At 38.4% G+C, this 15,577-nt stretch overlaps 1 protein-coding gene across 1 annotated transcript; it reads left to right on the top strand.

Moving 5' to 3' along the window:
- The first annotated feature begins 1,038 nt into the window (after positions 1-1,038).
- On the top strand, positions 1,039-14,431 carry LOC311085247 (uncharacterized protein). Its single transcript, XM_084117679.1, has 4 exons — positions 1,039-1,198; positions 7,648-7,977; positions 12,476-12,820; positions 13,986-14,431. Exons 1-4 carry the CDS (start codon positions 1,144-1,146, stop codon positions 14,132-14,134), a joined length of 879 nt encoding a protein of 292 aa, XP_083973805.1. The 5' UTR covers positions 1,039-1,143; the 3' UTR covers positions 14,135-14,431.
- Positions 14,432-15,577: the final 1,146 nt, after the last annotated feature.

Raw genomic sequence — 15,577 nt, forward strand, 5'->3', positions numbered from 1 at the left:
CGAAACATCAGTATTCATAAAAGAGTAGGCGAGAACTTCCCGGATGGCTTACTGCTTTCGGCCAGATTTTTGAGTGCTCAACCGATGGATACTCTTCTATCCCAGGAGGCCACGCGAGAGGATACGTCATTAGGCTTGTTTGAGATGAGCAAAATCTGCGCAGAATCGATCACCAGTGATCAGCGCGAGATGCATGCCGGTTAGAAATGTGTCCGAGTGCGGTCCGCCTTGCTCTGATGTCATGCTGACGTATGTCAAAAATATCTCGCGAGCGCAAGGCACACCTGTCGGATTCTGCAGTCGAGCGCAGTTGCTCTCCACCGACTGCGCTGATCAAAAGCATGATGGGAAACGACTTACTGACGACACAGCTTGATGTTCATTGGTTTAAACAACTGTGATGTATTGTTCTCTTTTAAAATGTTTGATTTTAAAACTCTGATATCATGTTTTATGTGTATACATTATGTGTTAATATTCCCAAACTATCTAACAGTGCGATCTCTATGGGTTATGCAATGTATTTTTTATATAAAAAAAAAATATATAAAAATTAAAAAAAAACAACACATGTCTGTATTAAAGAAAAAAAAGACTGATAAACATGTATTTGGACTGGAATTAAATAACAAGTACTTTGGGTGTCTTGTTCATTTTATTTATTTTCATATAAAAGCAACAGAACTTTCGAATTACATCCAGTTTATTAGCAACACTGTGCACGAGCGTGAATCCCGTGAATCCCGCGATATCCATCTCTGATCTCGCAGGTCTCAGATCCACTACGAGAAGAGAGAACTGTCCGGCTTGCCTGCGCTTTTTTCACTCCTCCTCTCACTGCAGCTGCCTACTCTCCCATACATTTCAGGCGAGGCGAGGCGCATCTCAAACAAGCCTAAAGTGAGGTTTCGTTTGTCATCGATCACGTGACTCTAGTAAACCAATACACACCCCGATACGGAGCTTCACTAGAAATTGTTTCGCTTGTGTGATACGCGCAACGAAGCTTCAGTGTCATATGTAACATCACTACTGGCCTGTATGCACTGTCATCTGCTCAAATTGTGATCGTCACTAGTAAGTTACGTATTCTACTGGAGAAGAACAGAATGATTTTACGATCAGAATCAAAAGGTGCTGCAAATGAACGTCCTTCTCTTTAATTCGCTCTTGATGATCTTGATTTTACTCAACAATGGTAAGAACCCACTTCACATCTTCACATAACATATTGATAGGCCTACAATTATTTTCTTTTTTACCAGTTATTTTAATTGTCAATCAATTTTAAATGTAGCGCAGCTTTTGCGGCTTCATGTCACGGCCATATTTGCCCATAAATAGTCCGTGAAACGCCCACAAGTTAATATTGCAGACCTGGAGCCGGTAGATCTACGCCCCAGGCAGTTTTACGCCCCTGTTGTTCCTGATGCGTCCAGTAGAGGGAGGTTGTACAGCGACATGAATTGAGGTATATTAAATAATCCGCTAAAGTTTTTGTTGTTTAGCAATGATGCAACATTTCTTATTTATAAACGATTAGCTTGATAGAGCTAGGTAGATATCAATTCATTTCTATATATCAATGGATGGGTCTATAATTTATTTCGAGAGACAAAAAGTTCTGGACGGTCAGGTTGATGTTCTGTCTGGCTTAAACTTAGCTAAGTAACCACGTGTAAGTTTAGCTGCCCCTCTTCTCTACTCACTTTCAAAATTAACTTTCTTTTGAATTTTCTTTTGTTGCCTGTCTTTATCTTGCCTCTTCTGGTAAGACTCCTTTACTCCTTTCTGGTTTGAGTTGTTTCTTATAAAATGAGATGATCTAACTATCTAATTTATATTTATATAGCTTACTGATCTGGATTAAAATGTAGGCTGTGAGCACTTAATGTGGGATTTATCATACTCTGTCTTTGCCAAGTAACTTGCATGATGCATCCCATAAAGGTGTGTGTTTGCTTTAGCTACTTAAGGAAATGAAAATCTTTCTCTCTCTCTCTCGAAACTTGTATAAACTATAAACACCCATCTCTTTTTTTAACTGCATTCCAAACCAATAGCTTCTCTAGTAAATAAATGACTTACAGAGACATACATGGACATGTTTTTAATGTCATTTTCAATTTTCTCTACACAGTCCATCATCAGTGGCCAAAAGAAATCAAAGTGTCTTGACACTTTTTCCAAAAGTGTTCCACCAACAAGTGCCTGTGCCGTTGTACTTTGAAGATCAGGAGCAAATTGATGCAATCCACACTCACCAGACATCAATTCTGGGCAACACACACACACACACACACACACACACACACACACACACACAGTGACTAGATCAAATTCACCACGGATGTCCTTTTTAAATTTTTTTTAAGTTTAGGTTTTTTTAATGAAATACCCACAGATATGAAACTCAAATTAACAAGGCAGTTTGTGTTCTCGTAACACTTTCTTTGATGTGGTCTGTGACTCTTAGGGGTCAGTGATTCTGCAGGGTCTCCAATAAGTCTTATAGTTTATCTCAGTTGCTTTGGTGCATTTCTCAGATCACAACTGAAATCACATCATCTTGTCACTTGTGCACATCTTAAAAGCAATTTCTCATTTTATACAAATTGCAAATGCTTCGGTACATTCATGCAATTGATAATGTACAACTGTTTGCTGTTTCCTACATTATCAACTCTTTATGTTGATCAAAATATAGGCCTTTTATACTATTTCCTTGCATAAGTCATTAAATGCAAAATGGTTGACTAGTTGTCATAAACTGTTAAGCATGTTTTCAATACATTTCTATTACACTTTATTTTATTGTCCTGAATTGATGAATTGCGGAGGTGTATTTAGAATTTCACTAATGAAGGAAATAATGAATTGATAGCCTAATGAATAATGAAGAAATGTACCAAAGCAACTGTGATAAAAAAAAACAAAAAAACATTAAGGATTCAGGAATTTTATACAAAATTTAACAGTGAGTCCTGCTGCTTGTGAATTAGACAAGATCAAATTCACAATGGATGTCCTTTTTACCTTTTTTTATGTTTAATTTTTTTTTTTTTTTTTATCAGTGAGCAGAAGAACTTTGACAGGAGGATAGAAAAACAGTTAAAGAAGAGTGGCAAGTCATCTACAGGAGTCATCATAATTCATAAATTGTGTTGATAAATAATGTTTTTGTGAACAACAATATTGTCTCTTTCTTATAAATGGCCCTTGGAATTTTGGAAAAGGGATAAATTGTGTTTGTCTTCAAATGCTATGTAGGACACTGTTTTGTAGCTGTATGATGACTAAGTGAATAGTACAGCAGATATTTAATCGAGAATCCATATGATTACACGGTGCTGTCTAATGGGCTAAATATGGTTAATATCTAATTGTAACTTTATATAAATTTACAACAACATATTTCACTCAGTCTCCTGTATAAAAACAGACAGTGAATATTCTATTATTAATTATTATTATTATTATTTATTCAATATTAATATATTCAATATTCAATGAACTATTCTACAGTAGGTCATATATAACTATTCTACAGTAGGTCATATATCATTACTTGTCATCATCCAACTATGTGTGTTATTTTTTAATTCATAAAAACAAATAGTCTTCTGTATAGGCTGAGTGAAGCCCAACCTAATATCTACAGATATTTTAATCCATATAGTGCAGATTTATACTAAAACGTTTAATATTTAAATTAACAAAAACCACAAATTCGGGCAAAATCTATGAATGGGACGGTTATTAATGTGTAAGTTTTGAGCGTCGATTTAATGGTGTTATTTCGCCGTATATCCCCCTACTGGACGCATCAGGAACTGCCAGGGGCGTAAAACTGCCAGGGGCGTAAAACTGCCTGGGGCGTAGATCTACCGGCTCCAGGTCTGCAGCCTCCCCATATAGGACGAGTCATGGCAAACACAGAGAGGAAAACCAAGAAACGTAACTTCAATCACGTCATTACGCATTGTGACGGCATCATGGCATTTTATTACCATCAATTTGATTAGCCTACATCTGACAAGCTACAGATGTGTTATGAGGATGAATTGCATAACATGCCAATATTATTGCAGAACATATTTCACTTTTCTTTTTGCAAATGTGTTAATTTGCATTTCTGTTGTAATCTTCATTTTGTTTGTTTTACACTGCAGATCGATCAAACGGGTGTTCGTGTAGGCTGTTAATTGTAAGACTTGCTTTGTGAAGTCTTCATGTTATTTATGAGAGGCAGTATTGCCATTTCTTTTACACAACGGTCTACAGTTTCACACACTTTCACGTGTTTCTTCCATCTGCCGACGGTGTCGCCATTTCTCATTTCACCCGTTTTTTGTGCGTAGCCTACGCCTGGGTCAGAGCTTGCGTGAAGGACCGCACATTTTCCCGTCAAGGTTGCTTTTTATAAATACCAATTATTGCGTAGAGAGCGGCGTACGCCTTCTTTTGTGCGTACGCAACGTTTATAAATGAGGCCCCAGATCATTACGCAAATTCTGAAACACATGTCCAGTCAATCACAGAGAACGTTCACTGCTGACTCCCCTAAACAGGGCTGCGTTCCTCAAAAACATCATAAGCATAAGGCAGCAGTCATAAGAAACCATTTCAAACTCTAGATTCTGCGATTAGTTTAGGATTACAATGCTAGTTTCGGGAGTCCAGAACAATCCTTGTCAGATGACAGAGAGCACTGGGGACTCATGACTTATTTCACAATAAAAAAATGGAAAGTGCACGTTACGTTTCTTATAATTAGTTTATGCAATTAAATTTTATTTGACTTATTAAAACTCATTAAACTTTAGAAGTACAAATGGATCATGCTATGTTCTGTAGGCTAATTGTTATTAATGATACACTGTCAGAAAAAAACTCACTGGGGGTGAGTTGTTAACAGTGTTAACAATAACATAATGCTTATTGAATGTTAAAAAATGGCTTTCAAGTATAATGCTAAGTGGGCATAATAACCCATTTTATTCTTACAAGTAATTTTTAAAGGTCAGTTTGCATGTTCAAAGGTATGCAAGTTCTAGTGCATGCTTTTAAATGTGAAAAGTATCGGTATCAATACCTGCGATACTGGCCCTGTATTTACTTTCGATTTCGGATTTCGGCCCTAAAAGACAGACTGAACCTCACAGCGATTGGCTGCCACCCACGTTTTTCGCTTGATATTTGCATAAAATTGAGAACTGCCCAACTCAACTTCCATTTGAATGAATTGAAAACCTACAGAAATTGAATAATCAAACACTGGCTTCACTGTATAAATTCTAAACTGAATATGTATCCTTATTAAAGCTACAAAAGTGATTCAGTCAAGTGGTGTGAGTGATTTTTACTTTTATTGTTCTCTGGTGCTCTTTGCGTGTCAGTCAAAAATTATTATAATTTTTTTTATTTTATGAAATGAATGTAGTTTATTTTAGTATATTTTGTATTTTTAGGGGATTTCACAGTACTAAATTACATTTACGCTGTATTTATAATCCATGCATTTATTCACTTAACGCATAGACCTGAAAATTCAATTTCCAAATTAACTGTCGTAAATCTTGAATGCTTTAGAGCACAGACTTAAGTTTGATCTCTTTTCAAAGACAACGATTATTGCTGAAGTGATTTTTTTTTTAAAGTTAACTTTTATATTTTGAACGTTTATTGTTATGAAAAATGTGCAAAAATACTATTTTCAATTTTTATATGAAATATATATTTTCAAAAACATGTTTTACTCTAAAACTGTGAGAAAACCAAATCCATAAATCTAAACAATTTGTTTTCCAAATTTTAGCTTGATTTCTCAAAAAATTTGCTTACAGTAAGATTTTGTTTGGCTGCAGTACCAAAAGGTTTCATTAGATGGAATGTGTCTCCCATTCATTTCCCACAAGGAGCTCGCCCTCGATCGGCCCAAAGCCGGCATCCGACCAGCGCGGAAGGTCTCTACGTGTTACTGTCTTTTCTCGAGGCAAAGTATATTTTGATTAAATGCAAAACATTTGAATATGTATTCTCTCGTTATTTCATCTGACTCCATAAATGAAAAGGTTTTAATGATATCTGTGGATCATTAATTATGAGCGAATGTTTGACTATTCCTTTTAACTCTTAATGAAAATATTGTCAAAGTCAGTTAGAATAATGTAACAATTTATTATGGCAGGTAAATGTATCATGCCAATTTCATAATCAGTTCAAAGATAATCGATACAAAACATCAAATGCTCTGGAAGATGCAAACTCAACATTAAGAAATACAGGCGAATCTGAGTTACAGAAAAGGCCCCGAACTCTCTTCTGCATTTCATTATATAGACAAACCTTTCACAAGGAAACATGTACTAACAAAAGAAATTTGCATTCAGAGGTCGCACGTTTTGGGGGTGTGTGACCATTTGTCAGATCATCTTTCTTTGTCTGCCAGTTATCTTTAAACTCTTAAAACCTTATTACCTTCTGTTTTACTTATTTGGAAATGAGACATTTGTACCAGTCGCACTGAGACATTTTAAATGATACCAAACATGAAAAATACTCTGTGATAATCATTCACATTAAACTATACATTTTCTTGGGTGTTTTACATGTGGTCTCAGCATGAGAGAGGGGGAGTGGGGAAGAGGGGGAGAGATGTAGAGGTGAGACTTATTTAAATGCTAATTTTTAGAGAGGTCTTTTGTCCTCTCTCAGGGTCTGGTCGCTCTTCAGCCAGACTGTCCGGCATTTCCTAATTTCTCAATTCTTACAGACAGAGCACAAGTGTGACTATTTTTTTCAGTACCATTTAACCTGTTTGAATCATGTCCATGATTTTTTTTTTTTTCACTTCATAGCAAGTGCCAAAACCTTTACCAAGTTTTGTACCATTCCGATGAAGAAAAAAAATCAAATAAAAATTGACCGAAGAGCACCAGCTGTATGTAATACTATACTATAGGCTACTAAAGAATAAAAGTACTGTGATATGCTTGCAGATATGTATAGAAAACATGCTGTTCACAGTTTTGCTAATAATAATAATGCAACAGCCATTTATTCTTCTTTGAAATGTGGGTTCTGTGTCAGAATGTCTGTTTATGTTTTGGTCTGTGAGATTCTGCCTGTTACCAATTTACCCAATAGTATTTAGACACCTCGGGTTGCCAGTTGGTGGAAAACACATCATATATTGCAGCCATGGAAGCCAGTGAACAAACCGGGTCAGACATCACACCCGACCCTTAAAGCCTCAGTATCCATAGAGAGCCGCTTCACAGATGTGCCAGTACATATTTGTGTTTAGTTTTTTTTTTTAATCTTAGCATGCTTAAATGAATTATAGCATTGTCATATGTAACGCTAGACAAAGGATGCCAGGAAAAAAACAGATGTTGCAATTATTGCGTTTAAATATTTCTAACGAGTTAAACCGACCAAATAAATCGCATACTTTAAAGTGTTGATTTTGAGAGCCTTAATTGATGTATTTTACATCAGCTGATCAAATGTAACTTGAAATGTAATGTGAGAAAATCTTCTGCCCAATTAAAATGTAATGTAGCTAAACACTATTTATGAGGGAGATTCAAACCGCAAGATTAAAATATATATTGTAGTAAAAAATGTTAATTTCTTCTCCAGGTGTTTTCGGTGTTGGATCAGAAGAAGTGTCAGTGATGGAGGGAGATTCAGTCACTTTATACACTGGTGTTCAAACAAACCAACAAGAAGATATTAAATGGTATTTTAATGACATTCGCATCGCTCAAATCAATGGAGATCTCAACCAGACCTGTACAGATGTTCAGTGTAATGAAGGTACTGAGAGATTCAGAGACAGACTGAAGCTGGATCATCAGACTGGATCTCTGACCATCAGAAATATCAACACAACAGACTCTGGAGTTTATGAACTGAAGATCATCAGCAGCAGCAGGATTAGTGGACATATCTTCAATGTTTCTGTTCATGGTGAGTTAGTGAATGTTTAAATGCAGTTTATACAGTATATGTTTAAACTATATTGTTAGTTTGCCTTATTTTACCCCCCAATAATATTCCTTATTTCCTTCCTTTTTTATTCACAGTTATAATTCTTACAGTATTCAGATCTTGTACAGTTTTTCCACTGACAAGTTGTTAGTTTTAACAGTTAATTTTTTCATAGGAATCTGCAGTTGAGCTCATAGGGAGTCGACAGTGTTTAATCACACAATCTCTGATCAGCTTCTGTTATTATCTGTTTAAATTATGATTTTATATAAAATATATAAAATGGGTCTGAGTACAAAACAAATTGTTTATTTTCAGATTGAAAGTTAAAGCTACAATATGCAAGAATTTTTGGCCTCTAGAGGGCGCTACATTCCAAACAACAACAACGGCGTAGCTTGATGACGATGTAAAGGAGCGTGGAATGATGGGAACTGTCGTTTTAAACTCCACCGTGGATGTAAATCAGTCAGACGGGAATCGAAAAATCACGTTCATGGATGAGGCTAAGTTCTATTTTTATAATGACATGCTTTTTGTGGCGTGGTTCAGCGCGGTCTGTAATGGGAGAGAGAAGAGACGAGCGGGACGCAAGTAGGTCAAGTGCAAATGACGAACACCTGTGTCTTATTGCTGTGATCCGCGTGGAGAGACCGCTTATAAGCCGCGCGCTGGAACGAGAGAGAGACTGAAGGGAAAATTGGATGCAGAGAAAGAAAACCGGTAGATCCGAGCTCTCATTTTTGAACTGTTTTGTGCCGTCGCGGTTGCCACGGTGAATGCGCGTTGTGCACGACTTTTGTTTGTTTTGCTTTATTTTAATAAAGTACGAGTCCCAGTCACGCCGATTCCTGTCTTCTTCCTTCCTGACTCTTGAACCTCATCACACTTTTATTTCATTAAAATGAATTTAACCGCAAGAAAAGTAAGGTTTAATACTACATTGGTTATCATAGATGTTACTGTATGTCGAATTCATTGTTGTGATAACGCTCCGCAGTTTTACGTGTTCTAAACTATTGTTGTAAAAGTTCATTCGAACATACCCACATCATTTGCCAAAATACTGATTAATCTTTATGTATAACACATGCTATATTTATTTACATGGCCATAAACACCAGACGTGATAAACAATGTCAATAAACTAAACACAAATCTAAAGCAATAATATTTCCTTTACATAAACATAACTATTACCGAATGTTACATTTGGAAAATATAAAATTAAGCATGCTTTGTCGACAGAACCAGCTGCAATCGGTAAAGAATAATTGTGTTCCATAACGACCGCAAGAAAAAAGCTAACGTTTGTTGCTTGATAGCATAGACAGTGCTTGATAGACGCTACAACTACAACTTCCGCATTTGTCCAGGACTCCACGCAGTACGAGCGGAAACCGAGAGTAACGCGGATATGACGCAATTGACTGGCGACTCCCAGCTCCCCCTGCTCTAATGCCCCGTTTCCTTGGTTAAAATCGCAATTTTCTCACGATTTAAAAATAGTTTGAAACATTTGGGATATTGTAAGTAATCAACTTAACAAAATATATAACACTGGCCTTGAGATTATGGGATATTTCAATGCAAAATTCTTACATATTGTACCTTTAAGAAAGGGTTTATGCAATTGCATTCGTGATTACACAGGTCACCTTTCGGCGAAACCTACGCTCACTCTCACCCTCTCGCCTATCCTCGCTGGTCTCATCCACACTTCCTCCACCTGATCAGCTTTTAACACTATACTAACAGTGCAACTGATAATCTTTTCTCCACTTTAACATCCTGCTTGGACAACTTCTGCCCCCTTTCCTCCAGGCCAGCCCACGCCACACCCTCTACCCCCTGGTTCTCTGCGAACATTGTTCTAAACTCTGGGGTGCAGAGAGGAAGTGGCGCAAATCGAAAGATCATACTGACCTTGGTCTTTATCAATCCCTCCTCTCTTCCTTCTCTGCTAATATCTCTACTGCTAAAGTGACTTACTATCACAACAAAATTAACAATTCTTCAGACTCTCGCATGCTTTTCAAAACCTTCTCCTCTCTTCTCAACCCTCCTCCTCCTTCATCAACACTAACAGCTGACGATTTTGCTACATTCTTTATAAATAAAACAATCACCATCAGCAGCCAATTTACCAATCCACAAATTGACACACACATTTTACCAGCTAACACACACATTCTACCCTCCTTCTCACTACTTTCAGAGGCAGAAGTCTCCAATCTCCTCCTTTCCAATCGCTCTACCAACTGTCCGCTTGATCCTATTCCCACTAACCTACTTCAAGCCATTTCATCCTGAGTTGTACCCGCACTCACACACATAATAAACACCTCTCATGGTACTTTTCCCACAGCATTTAAGGAGGCTCGTGTAACCCCACTGCTTAAGAAACCCACTCTAAATCCAGCACATCTGGAAAATTACGGACTGGTATCTCCTCTTCCATTCGTCGCGAAAACACTTGAACGAGTTGTTTTCAACCAGATCTCTTCCTTCCTTACACAGAACAACCTCTTGGAGAACAACCAGTCTGGTTTCAAAAGCGAACACTCAACTGAGACGGCCCTGCTCTCAGTAATTGAAGCTCTGAGACTGGCAAGAGCAGCTTCCAAATCCTCAGTTCTCATCCTGCTGGATCTGTCTGCTGCCTTTGACAGTTAACCATCAGATCCTCCTGTCAATCCTAAAGATGAAGGGCATCTCGGGAAACGCACTCCAATGGTTCAAGTCTTACCTCTCAGGTAGGTCCTTTAGGATATCGTGGAGGGGTGTCTAAGACCCAACATCTAGCTACTGGAGTGCCTCAGGGCTCAGTGCTGGGACCACTTCTCTTCTCCATCTACATGACATCACTAGGATCTGTGATTCAGAAACATGGCTTTTCCTATCACTGCTACGCTGATGACACACAACTCTACCTCTCATTCCAGCCTGGCGGTAGCTGATCGTATCTCGGCCTACCTGACAGACATTTCTGGCTGGATGAAAGGCCATCACCTTCAACAAAACCTTGCGAAGACAGAGCTACTTGTGGTCCCGGCCAACCCAACACTTCATCACCACTTCACCATTCAGCTAGACTCGTCATCCATAACTCCATCAAGGTCAGCCAGGAACCTTAGTGTGGTGATTGATGATCAATTGAACTTCACAGACCACACTGCTAGAACTGCCCGGTCATGTAGATTTGCCTTGTACAACATTAGGAGGATCAGGCCCTTCCTATCAGAGCTACACAACTCCTTGTCCAAGCACTAGTTTTATCCAGACTGGACTATTGTAACACTCTCCTGGCTGGTCTTCCAGCTTGCACGGTCAGACCTCTGCAACTGATCCAGAATGCCGCAGCTAGAGTGGTCTTTAACGAGCCAAAGAGAGCACATGTCACTCCTCTCCTCACAAAATTTCACTGGTTGCCAGTTGCCGCTCGCATCAAATTCAAGTCACTGACGTTTGCCTACAGAACAACCACTGGCTCTGCTCCCTGTTACTTAAACTCATTACTTCGGACTTATGTGCCATCCAGAAACTTGTGCTCTGCAAGCAAACAACGTCTTGTGGTGCCATCTCAAAGAGGCACAAAATATATTTCTCGGACCTTTACCATGACTGTCACAATCACGCCAGACTCCACCCTCACTCAATCACAGCGCACTCCCTCTCCTGAATACTGATTACACGCACCTGCACGTCATCATCCAACAGTCACCTCCAGCACTTAAACCCCGATCTCACTCTCAGTCATTGTCCGGTATTGTTTGCATCAAGACGCTAATGCTGTGCTTACCTCTAGGACTCCTATGCTGTTTACCTGTCTCCTTGTTGTCTCACCAAGTCTCCATCATTGTTCCTCGTCTCCAGTGTGTTCTCCCGAGTCTGTTTCATTCCGCTGTGTCTCCATCCGATCTCCAGCTACAAGAAAACGAACTGAGTCATTCAAGTCTGTGTCATCTGGATATTCTACTCACCCACTTACCTTCATCTGCACTGCCGATCACCCATCTGGTTGTTCAATAAACTATCAGTACCTGCATCCATGTGTCTGACCCTTCTGTCTTGTAACAGACTGTTCCCTGCTGGTGGAATGATCTGCCTAAGTCAACCAGAGCTGCTGAGTCCATAGCCAATTTAAAAAAAATGTCTGAAGACGCTTCTTTTTCGACAGTACTTTATCCAGTAATACTAACACTTTCTCTACTATTCTATTCTGTTCTATAATAATAATATTATTATTTTTTTTTTATTTTTTTTACTGCGTTAGATTAAACTGAGAAGCGTCATAGCACTTGCATAATTGTTGTCCTACTGTTAGTTTAACTGCTTCTATTGTTCTCATTTGTAAGTCGCTTTGGATAAAAGCGTCTGCTAAATGAATAAATGTAAATGTGATCACAGTTCTCTCATGTTGTAGCGTTTGTTGTTTTCATCTAGAAATTTAATCATCTGTTGGTTTGTGTTTCAGGTGTTTCTGCTGCTGAACGAGATGAAGTGAATAGAAAGACAGTGAAGGAAGGAGAATCTCTTACTTTAGATCCTAGTGTAATAAAAAACACACATGATTTAATTATGTGGCATTTTTATGACATTGTCATCGCTGAAATCACTGGAAATCAGAGTGAGATCTGTACAGATGTTCAGTGTAAAGAGAGATTCAGAGACAGACTGAAGCTGGATCATCAGACTGGATCTCTGACCATCACAAACACCAGAAACACAGACTCTGGAGAATATAAACTACTGATCATCATCATCAACAGCAGCAGCTTCAGCATCACTAGAGTGAAGAGATTCAGTGTTTCTGTTATTGGTGAGTGTATAATTCTTTTTGACTAATAATAAATAAATAAAAAAGTTCAATATTTTTAAATCAACCCAATAACTGATGGGTATGGACAGTTTAAAAAAGCGAACTTTGACTCCATGACACTTTGACTAAAGTTATTAACTTGAAAAATGCAGTTTTCCTGTGAATATTGTTTTTATAAGGTGCCATTTATAAGTTAAATCAATATCATACTACTGATGACCAGGAAGGTGTATGTATAACCTTATGTCAGAAACTTGGGTGTCATCCTTGACTCAGAACTCTGCCTTAACAAACAGATTAGTTCAGTTGTCAAAAATAGTTTTTATCAGCTTAGAATGATTTCACGGATAAAGTCTTTTCTATCTTATAATGACCTTGAGAAAGTTATCCATGCCTTTATAACATCACGGCTGGATTATTGTAATTCTCTCTACCTTGGCCTCCCACAATCATCTCTTAGACGCTTGCAGCTGGTGCAAAACGCAGCAGCGCGTCTTTTAACTGGCACTAGGAAGCGTGAGCACATCACACCAGTTCTGGCCTCCTTGCATTGGCTACCAGTTCATTTTAGGATTCAGTTTAAAGTTTTACTGTTTGTTTTTAAGGCACTTAATGGGCTCGCCCCAACTTATATCACTAACCTTGTACAGCCACATTCAGTACAAAGGTCATTACGATCGTCAAATAAAGGGCTCCTGTTTGTGCCGCGCTCACGGCTTAAACAGAAGGGTGATAGAGCTTTTGCAGTCGCTGCTCCGCGTTTGTGGAACCAGCTCCCCCAGGATATTAGATCTGCCCCCTCTATTGTTGCATTCAAATCTAAGTTAAAAACTCATTTTTATTCCCTGGCCTTTCTTGCTCCTTAAATTTGGCACTCCTGGTGAGATTGAAAGTTTTTATTTTTTTTGTTTCATACAATTGTGCTTATTGGTGCTATGTGTTTTTATCCTTACTGTGCTTTTTTGGTCATTGATTGTACAGCACTTTGGTCAGCTTGCGCTGTGTGTAAATGTGCTTTATAATTTAAAATTACTTACTTACTTACTATAAGGTGTAAAGGTGTAAATATGAGTCAAAGATATTGTTAAATACTGAGTGTATTATCAGTCTGTGACATGTAACATGGTCTGTCTGTCTGTCTGTCTGTCTGTCTGTCTGTCTGTAGCTGTTCCAGGTTCAGGTCTGTCTTCAGGAGCTGTAGCAGGAATAGTTGTTGGTGTTGGTCTGCTGGTTTCTGCAGCTGCTGCTGTGATTTACTTCTGTCGCCATAAGATCTATACAGCAGTACAGAACTTAATTATTACATATAGCTGATTTAACAAGAAATAGGAATAGCAATCCATCTAGATATTCATTTTTGTTGCTTCTTCATCTTTAGATGAGCGTGATTTGAACTTGAATAACATACCGTAGTCCAGCAACTTCCTTTCAGTAAAGTTTAATAACAAAATTACTGGAAAAGGTTACACGGTCAAAAAAACTGTATCGCTCCAACATTGCATCACAAGAAAAACCAACCGTCATTGCCGTAAATGACATCATCGTCAATATGAAATTGATTGCTTGATGCACACAATTATTTATTCCACATCTATATAAAGAAATGTGACTTATGGCTCTTACAAGGAATGTAATTCTAAATACAAACATAAATGTAAACTGTGAATGAATAGTAATTTTTTTGTCCTTTATTTTTAACACCACAGTTCACCAGTGAGGCAGTCAAAACTATCAAAAACACAAATAACGCCAAAATTAACTAAACAACAATTCATATAAAAACATAAAGTGTGACTTTTGTCAGATAGTAAGTCTTGTAAGTAAATGCCAATACAACAGTTTAAGCATTTTTGAAAAATCTTGTGAGTATTCACTCTAATTGCTAGTTCAGGTTTGTCTGAAGGCTACAGGTTGTCCGGTCAGAACAATGATGTCTCACTCCAAATCGTTGTTTTATTAAATGTGCATAGATGTGTGGTTCTACAAAATACAGATATGAATATGGATATAAACATAAAACACAAGAACAATATGAATGAAGCTTATTTGGTAAATTACTGACGAATAAAGGTAAAAAATAAAACACAACAATCTCTATGATGAAATACTTGAATAAGTGGGAATGGATGTGTGTGGGCTAACGCTATACACGAGCTGTGCATGCGAGCATGGCTACTGCTGCATGTGCCGTCAAACCGAGATGTAAACTGAGCGCATGCTCACGACCTGAGATACAACGTGCATTGGTACTGATTTATACTTCTGCGTCGGACCTACGCCGGAGCCTCTACGCTGTAGGCAACGCGTTGGTTTTCATTTATACTTCTGCGTCGTTGTCCGCGTTGACGCGCATTACACGTGCAGAGGGAGCATGTGAAACCTGAGGGAGCGGTCCTAGCAGACCAATCACAGCGCTTGCGTCCACGTAGAGTTGACGCGTTGTTACATTTTTGTAGAGGTGCACGTCAGGTTACGCCGAAGGGTACACGTGCTACACACAGCCTACGACGTAGCTATGGCGTGAGTTCGAGAAGTATAAATATAGGCCTTTAGGGATGGCTGGCGCGAAACTGACGTTCCGAAGCTTTTCGAGATTCCGAAGCGCAGATGTTTCGAAACACTGATCCGAAGCGCGATTCAAAAACACCTATGTCACGTGACTACGGCTAAATGAAGCTTCGGAGTGTTTCACAAGTGTTTCGACAGGTGGCATGGTACGCCGAATCAGCGTTTGATTGACAGGGTCGGGAACAGACC

This window comes from Abramis brama (genome assembly GCF_963993115.1).
Source record: "Abramis brama genome assembly, chromosome: 6".
Taxonomy (NCBI): Eukaryota; Metazoa; Chordata; class Actinopteri; order Cypriniformes; family Leuciscidae; genus Abramis; species Abramis brama.

Excerpts from the sequence above, each read along its gene's own strand:
- LOC311085247 (XM_084117679.1), top strand. The coding sequence starts at position 1,144 with ATGAACGTCCTTCTCTTTAATTCGCTCTTGATGATCTTGATTTTACTC. Across the intron at positions 1,199-7,647 it reads CTTGATTTTACTCAACAATG|GTGTTTTCGGTGTTGGATCA; the intron begins GTAAGAACCCAC and ends TTTCTTCTCCAG. Across the intron at positions 7,978-12,475 it reads CTTCAATGTTTCTGTTCATG|GTGTTTCTGCTGCTGAACGA; the intron begins GTGAGTTAGTGA and ends TTTGTGTTTCAG.